Raw genomic sequence first — 9,204 nt, 5'->3', positions numbered from 1 at the left:
GTGTTTTCGTACATCAACTTATGTTGCTTCGACTACAAACAACTGTTGTTTGAAAGTGTTGTCTATAAAGAAACTTCTGTTGCCTCGAATACAAACTCGTGTAATTTAAAGTATTGTTGATACAGTGACTACTGTTGCATAGAAGATAGAGCTATGCCAGTCCAGTGTGTTGTATTTACGATAAACTACGGTTTAATCGAATATATTATGTTGTTTGAACGAGTTGACCATACTATTTACACGACTACAATCAAGTTACATATATAGTAATAGACACATATAGTCCAACATAGATTCTGTTTAATGGTTAGAAAAGGTTCGAGGTTCAATCAGGCTTTTGGCATATTCAAAATTTTCAGTGAATTTCTTTCAATTTCTACTTTTTGGGTAGTTTGTTCATTTGGTCTGCAGAACATTTCGCTAATCTTTGATCTTACGTGGCTATTCAAACCAAATGATAGGAAGATGAATAATCCTTGTGAAGCATTTAAGATTATAAAAGCATACGATAAGAAATCGACCAGTGTCCACTGGTAAGCGAATCCAAAGATCCAAGTTATCCCTGTCAAACACGACATTTTTGTATAGATAACCAACATCGGGCGATTTTTCCTGGTTTCAGATTTAACTTCCAGCGCCATTTCAAGTTGATAAATAACAACAGAAAATAAGATGATATTCAGGAGAAGGAGAACTCCAACGGGAATCGCAAATGTATACAGTACCATAGTTTTCTCTATAATATAGCAACTTTCTCCACCATATCCTAAATAGCCGTGTTGGTTTTCGTCGCTGCTGAAAAAGTTCACTATATTTATAGCTACAAGTAGACTGGGAAGAGAGACACTATATACAACGTAACGTGTGAACTGTTTTAGTCGATTTGAAGTACTTTGATTATTGTAATAGAACACCCTGAACATGTCTAACGTGCAGATATGCATCCACATAATGGACCCTAACCAGAAGTAATGGGTGAGTAGACCAACAGCAGCACAGAGGGTTTCAGTTGATTCCGCATTAATTCCAAATAGGTATAGTGCATGCGCAACCAACAAGTGGCATGACAACATCATTTGTTGTAACCCCGGGAGAGTTCGGAGATCCTGCAATAAGATGTAGACTACTAAAGTGAGGGTCAGTGATGTGATCGATGCAATGGAGCAAACCAATGACAATAATGTCTCGATTTTATTTGTCACAGCAACAACTTCATGAACAAAGTTTATGCTGGATGCCATGTAAACATCTACACAAACTAGAAAATACTCTTCATTTTGAAGTACAGTATTGATATCATATTGTATGTTATTATTTAATACTATAAGGTGATTGGTTGATAGTTCGACTTCATTAAATTTGAGCTTGATTCTTGGGCAGAAGAAATTTGAAATAACTTGTATGGCTGGGTGAGTAGAAGCACATGCCATAATAGATTCTTCATTATAATACTGATAGTCATACCCGTCATAATAAGAGTCATAGTAATTTGTAAAATCCCATTCTACAAAGTCTGAGGCAAGATCAAGCGCCTTGTGTGATATTGGTTGAACTAACAGTATATATCCAATGTTAACAGGTCCTCTATTGATTACATCTTTTTGACGATTGACTTCAAATGGTGATGAGAGTACTTCAACATACGTTCTTTGATTATGAGACGAAAATGCTAAAAGAGATATACCAACTATATATTCACGATGTGTCACGTTTTTAATATCTTTTGGATAGTGATATTCCAAAAGATAACAACAGTCAATTCCACTAAGAGTTATCTCAATATAAGAACAGATACCATATTCCACAGTATAAGAATCATCAGACACACAGCTCATTGAACAGTCATCTTCATCCAGCTTTTCATCTATAATTGTTACTTTGTAGTAAGCTACGTAAGTCCGTTTTCTGATTTTTTGGAATATTTCTTCACATTGTTGTTTCTTTTTATTAAAGAAGTGCATACTGGGACATACAACTTCCCGACATTTATCCTTTAAAAAAACATATGACAATTTAGAAATCGAATACATATTTGATCGGAGATATACATGAACAAGTAGTAACTAAGAAGAAATTAAATTCACATTTACAAAATTTATATTCACACTACGACATGAAAAGTGTATGTCAAATTAATAAATTAGTAGTAAGTTATACAGTTTTAATTTGAAGGCAGAGACGTCTAAGATTTATCAAGTGTTTCGTTTTACAATTATTTGATATATTTTTAGATCATTGTTATAAATTCTTTCCCATAAAAAATAAAAGGCTCCGCAGGGTGCATCTTGATACGACCGCATGGGTAGAACTCTGAACAATTGGGGACAGTATGGCCACAACATTCAAGCTTGATACATCTCTGAATTTTAATTGTGATTATATATTTGGCACAGCATAGGTTTCTGACACAGAACAAATGTGGTCGAATGAACTTAAAACATAAAAATTTACCTATAGTCCAGGGAATCTGAGGTTTAACCTCAAACAAATTGCAACAGAATTATTTTTTCATAAAAAACGAAGATTACAACTATATTATTAACATATCAAAAATCGTCAAAAATCGGACCACGGCAAAGTTGCATAATTTTTGCGTAATAAAAAGGTAAAATTCTACTGAATTTATGCAACGTAATGCGCGCCATACGTCAAAAGGGAAATAACTTGTACAATGCAACTACAATATGTCAACAAGCGGCATTTGTTTTTGACTTGGATTTGACCCAGTGGAACTGAAAACTGGTGAGTAACGCTTGACTATTATAATAAATGTATAAAAATGAATTATTTGTTTTCCCCCAGTTACATTATTTTGCCGTATCCCCCGTTCACTTGTCATTTTCAATTTCATCATTTTTTACATTGATTTATTACAATAAATCATGTTTCCTAGTCTTGGAAATGGTTTTATATGTAATAATAACTGTTTACCAACGTTTTCCACTAAAACAAACGACATTTCATAGGGAGGTTACGTCAAAAAAAAATAAAAAGTATGGAACGCCGTTTGTGACAAAAAGAATGAACGAGTGAAAACAAGTATTTGTATTTTCATTCCTATAAATGCTTTTGTAGTAATCTTTGTTGTTGTTTTTAAGTATCTTATAATGACAAGCTATACGCACTGTGGTGTTAGGCGTTCTTTTATCCTTGGTTGTCCGTCAGGAGTACGGTTTATGGATCATATATAACTTATGTTTGAATTGACCATTTTTTTAAAATTCTAACAGTGTGGATAACATTGTTTTTACTGTTTAATTTGCAAATAAAATATGATATACGTTTATTGTTTTCATTTAACCTATTCATGGGCTAATAATGTAATTTTACTTTTAATCAAATTAAATTGTTATATGGTTATGATTGAAAAATCAAAACTTTCTGTTTCAGGATGAAATGGTGATCGAAGAGAAGTCCGAAAAAAGAAAGCAATGGTTATTTATCCGTTTATACCACTAGAGCAGCAGAATACCAAAGAATCCCATACATTCAATTTTTGTTAAAATCAAACGAAGTTAAATTTAAGACCCTTTCGACTTTAATGTAGCACAATTTGAAAACAGGACCAAAAATTTAAAATCTAAAAAAAAAGTTAGATTCAGCATATCAAAGAACCCTAATAATTCGAATATTTATGAATTCAAACAAAGTTTAATTTTGGACCCTTTTGACCTCAATGTGGACCAATTTGATAACGGGGCCCACAAATCAAAAATATAAATGCATGGCTAGATTAAGCATACCAAAGAACCAAATTAGTTCAATTTTTGATGAAATCAAACAAAGTTTAATTTTGGACCCTTTTGATCTCATGTGGACCAATTTGAAAAATGGGGACCAAATTCCAAAAACTAAATACACGGTTTGATTCAGAATATTAAAGAACACCAATAACTCATGAATAAAACCCCATTAAAATTGGTCAAGAAATACATGTAAGCAATTTATACAAAGTATTAGAAAAGTATTGTTTTCCGCCCCTTTTTGGCCCCTAATTCCTAAACAGTTTGGGCCATAACCCCCAAAATAAATCCCAATTATTCCTTTTTTTGGTATGGAACCTTGTGGTACAATTTCAGAAAGCTAATACTGTTCTGGAACTTGTTCATCATTTATTCTTCATTTGATCATCATTTTATATTGTTAACGTTTCATTGCGTACATCGCTTTATGTGCGCCAGTTTTAGGAGTTTTATACAGGACAGTGTAGGAATCCGTGTTACTTTCTCCTTTCTTCTGAGTGACGTAAAACTGCTCAGCGAGTCGTGTGCACAACTACAAGGAACATTCATCGGACACGTTGTCCAAAGGAACGATTCGTGGCTAACCACAGCGTGAGTTACATTTAAAACATTACAAATCATGTCTTTACATTAGCGATGAACTGTTTTAATATATTTCCCTATGTTATAAAGAAACTATGAACATTTTACCGTTCAAACTGTTCGTATCTGCGATTACACCATTTAATTCAAGACAGAACCCGACGCACAGGCACTTGTTTCTATCCATTGGAAGACCCAACTATCAACGTATATTTACGAGAAGGTACCCAACTACTTTTTTCACCTCTCCGCTTATTTCTCCCCTTATTTCTCTGTCAATTCAGTCTCAATTTTTTTGTTCCATACACCATTCGATTCATGAAAAGTTTATCTTTCAGATGATATGCATTGTATTTACCCTTAGAGTACCCCTTACCCTCAGTACATAAGATTTGTCAATGAATTTTCATGTGATCGTTTTTAGTCCTCCTACAAAATACAACTACTTCCGTTTTAGATAATTTGCATAAAACAGTGAAGGATAACTCTAAAGAGTCACAAATGATTAATGTAAAATCTAGAGAGTAAATGACCCTATGAACTATGAACCGACCAATCACAAGCGGTTTTGAATTTTTCTGCTTTAAACTGGCAATATATTCGTGTATTTTGTTTTAGCCCTCAGTAGTGCTCGGGCAAAAATAATCACGAATATAAGGCCTACTCATGTTAAAACTACAATAAAGTATAGCTTGCATCATTTATTTCTTATTTCTTATATTCCAATCTACTTTAAATGTTATTTTCGCTTTATCCTCGGTAAAAACTTAAAAATACGCCGATACAAAATGGAATCACCTAATTTAATTTATAACGCTCCATTTTTTTTACAGAATTCTGAAATTAGGAAACGTAGTTATGTACAGGTAACAGTGTAGTATTTTATAAAAATCAAGAATCAGATATAAATTGTTTGTTATGTTGACCTCGTTTTTAGCTCACAAGGAAGCTATTAAACCAAGAGTTCCAAATGGTGAAGTTGAAATCATCCCTTCGTAAATTTTACGGACGCCATCACGAGTTGGTTTACCGTTATGGAATAACCGTTTCACAAATGATATCGGATATGTTCCTTACGTCGTAACTACAATCCCCTTCCCTTTCATGAATGTGACCTACCGAATTAGACTATTTACCGGATTTGTAATCACATAAGCAACACGACGGGTGCCACATGTGGAGCAGGATCTGCTTACCCTTCCGGAGCACCTGAGATCACCCCTAGTTTTTGGTGGGGTTCGTGTTGTTTATTCTTTAGTTTTCTATGTTGTGTCATGTGTACTATTGTTTTTCTGTTCGTCTTTTTCATTTTTAGCCATGGCGTTGTCAGTTTGTTTTAGATTTATGAGTTTGACTGTCCCTTTGGTATCTTTTGTCCCTCTTTTGTAAAAAATATATCATTGATATTATTATGTTCTGAAGAACAAACAATAACAACATATTGCAATAAACATGTTCCCGCCACATTAATGGTAGACCGTAAATGAAAATCCAATATCTAAAACAATTGATGTTTTATCGATGAGGTTTCATTAGAATATTGATCATGTTATTTGTTCTGCATCAAGCTAAATTACAGAGAAAAAAAAAGTTATGGCACCGTTCTGTAAAAAGAGATATTTCGTATAGGCAGAGTATCTGAAGGGAGCAGAGAGGCCAAGGATACCAAAGGGACAGTCAAACTCATAACTCGGAGATAAACGGACACCTAATGGCCCATTCAAAGTAAAAAAACGTCTGACAATGTCACAATCGGGGTAGGACACAATCGACAAATAACAGATTATACTACTATAGTAATTCTAACTAGTAGGTAACATCCTAAACGGATATGTACCCCCGAAACTGAAAAAAAAAATGTTAAGCCAGGCTTGGAACAATAAACCTAACAATATATATGTTCCTTAGCCAGGTAATGTGAAATTCTTCTGATTCTAATTAGATTCTACGTTTATTGACAATAAACGTTTTTTTTTAACTGATTCTTAATACCTTAATACTTTAATACCGTAGCTACATATTAGGACTGATTGTGATCCTTAATTGGCTACCTCTCTCTTCAAATTGTCAGAATTTGACCAGAGAGTTCCTGTTCGAAGGAGCATGTGACGATTTTAAACTTGTTGTTACACATTTATGCTTCAACTATTCATGTTTTTTTTGTCTGAGGCAGAAACAAATAATTTAGCTTTTTTAACGCTATTAAAGTCATAAGAAACCTCAAATAAAAAAAAATAATGCATACGTTTTTTTTATAACTCAATGGATAGTTTTCATTATCAAAACTTATGTACATATAAGAAAATTCTTTAATTTATTCATATTTAGAAGAAGTTTACTTTATTCTAATTGCTTCCGACATATTTTCCGTATGCAAAGTGACCTCAGTGTTACCCATCTCGTAAAAATCCGGTGATCACAATACGCATAGGGTCCTTAGAATAATCTATTATTTGAATTTACATGTTAAACACTTGCTCAATTTCCATGTTTTTTTGTCGATTGTTGACAAACAGGTGACAATCGTTAAACTTCGTCTTCAAAACACGAACTTTAATTACCTGCCATATTTTCACAACAACACTGACCGATTGAAAAAAAATTAACGATTATACGAAATTTACACAAAAAAAAAAATAAATGATAAATTCGTGCACAGAATACTAAGTTTAGGATGTGTGTATGAATTGGTTCAAGAATTGGAGGAACATTATTTTTCACCGGTCACTCGTTTCTTATGACTTTAATCATACCATTTTTTTCAAAACTCAAAAAAGTATTGGGAAAATTTGAGTTTCAGAATATTTTTATTGTCATCTGATTGTCCAATAATATTTTTTTTCATAAATTATCAGAATATGTTTATATGTTTTTAGGAAAAAAAGCATACCCCCTCCTTTTTCGAAGTTAAATGGTCGTTCCCTTACATCATTTCCTCATCAATACTATATAAAATATATAATCTTACCTCATATGCATCAAAAACTTCATCATTTCCACATTTTTTATCTGTTCTCTTCTGTTCATCGTCCATGAAACTAATCAGACCAACAAATGTTCCCGTTCTAATTCCCCCTTTTTCTTTTCCAAGGTCAATAAATTTACAGCCCATAAACGGTATTTCGTTGGAATTACAAAGGAAGCAGAAAACATTTCTATATTTAGCAAGGTAAATGGAAGTATAACTGGTACAAGCATCCTCGATAGCCTTGTCATAAGCCCCCCAGTTACCAGTTTGATTACACGTGGTATATATTCCCCAATCACATTGTTCTAGGTCAGAAATCGGATCCAAGCCTTGAAAAAATATATTGCAATCATCAGAATGACTGATCTCTTTCAGAACGTTGCCGGAAGCTGTAAGATTATCAAACGGTTCAAATGACCCGGCTGTATCACATGACAAATTTCCAGACCAAGGGTACATTTCATCAGATGCATGGTAATTACAAATGGCGCAGTATTTGTTCTTGAATAGAATAGAAGTGTTCAGAATTGAAACAGGTGTGAATAGGGAAATGTCAAATGGGTCAATTTTTCTCTGGTCGACCGTACATTTCCGGATAACAATGGAATCATAAAAATTATTTGCGCAACTAGAAATCATATAATACGCTTCGTCAGCTGTCACGCTTGACCTACCGTATGGAAGGTACTGTGGGTATATACATGTCTTCACCGGCGTCGATAAGGTTATTTCGCTATTTGGACAGTTTCCGTTCGTGCCTAATCCGTTCTCTTGGCATGAACATGAATAACAGCAACTTTTAACATCCGATGACGTACCGTTTGGGTAAGAATCTTGTCTTGTCAAATTGTTACAGAGTGGAACCATTGGACAGTACAATAATTGTTTTTCTAAGATTCTTCTTTGATTTGCATTTTGAATGTTTTCTGTTAAATCATACACTTCTTTCAAATCGACATCTGACGGATAACGATATATAAATGAACCAATCTCTTCGGCAAATGTGGCACAAACGAAGACAAGCAGGCAAGCATTGAAGAGCATAATGACTTAAAACTCTTGCACTGAAACAAAACAAACGAATTATTACCTTAAGATGGGACCATTGTAATATACGTGATGAAATGAAAGTAGAAAGTATAATATTATTAATAATAGCTATTATTTACCCCAAAAATTGCAAAAACCTTAAAATTGTTCAGGTCGTTTGTTTGTTAAGAATGATTGATTGACTGATTGTTTGATTAATTGATTGATATGTGTTGAACGCCACTTTCAGCACTACTGTGCTATATCGAGGGGTCATTTTTTGTTTGTTTGTGGAGGAAATTGGACTGCCAAGGTGAATGACCAAACTTCGCCATGAAACCTGACAATCCTAATCGATTAAGATTGAAGTCGAACGGACCAATCACGTACTCACAAGCTAGTGATATAGTAGTGCTGCTTAGACCCCTTGGCCACCGAGTCACTGGATTATTAAGAGAAATGGAAGATACCTCAATGATTTTTAAAGTTATAAGTCGAAAACAAATAGACAACGCATGCCAAAGCCAAAAAAACGACATATGATTACTAGAAATTACCATGTTTATATGAGATGGATACAAAAGTGCAAGAAGGTATTTTTTTATGTCAATGTTGGTATCATGTCGAAGTTGTATCATTTGACCTAAAACTAGTTATGTGCCAATGTGTATGCCAAAAAATACTCTTTACCTATTAGAATCTTTACAAAATCTGTATTTACCTATTAGAATCTTTACAAAATCTGTATTTGTAGCAACAACAATCTGACAATACTTAATTCTACCTTCTGTTTAAAGGGCCTTTCGGCATCCTTGAATTTAGTGGTAATGATAAACATCTTTTACAAAATTGGAGGCAGCAATATGATTGGCCGATATGAAT

General features: G+C 33.6%; 1 protein-coding gene across 1 annotated transcript; it reads right to left on the bottom strand.

The window, feature by feature from the left end:
* On the bottom strand, positions 1 to 8,337 carry LOC143046639 (uncharacterized). The gene is made up of 2 exons (XM_076219768.1): positions 7,294 to 8,337; positions 1 to 1,991 (listed from the first exon to the last, which is right to left on the bottom strand). Exons 1-2 carry the CDS (start codon positions 8,335 to 8,337, stop codon positions 330 to 332), a joined length of 2,706 nt encoding a protein of 901 aa, XP_076075883.1. The 3' UTR covers positions 1 to 329.
* Positions 8,338 to 9,204: the final 867 nt, after the last annotated feature.

Source organism: Mytilus galloprovincialis, chromosome 9 (genome assembly GCF_965363235.1).
Source record: "Mytilus galloprovincialis chromosome 9, xbMytGall1.hap1.1, whole genome shotgun sequence".
NCBI lineage: Eukaryota > Metazoa > Mollusca > Bivalvia > Mytilida > Mytilidae > Mytilus > Mytilus galloprovincialis.
Note: the sequence above shows the minus strand (reverse complement) of the source record. Positions and strands in the feature narration are given on the sequence as shown.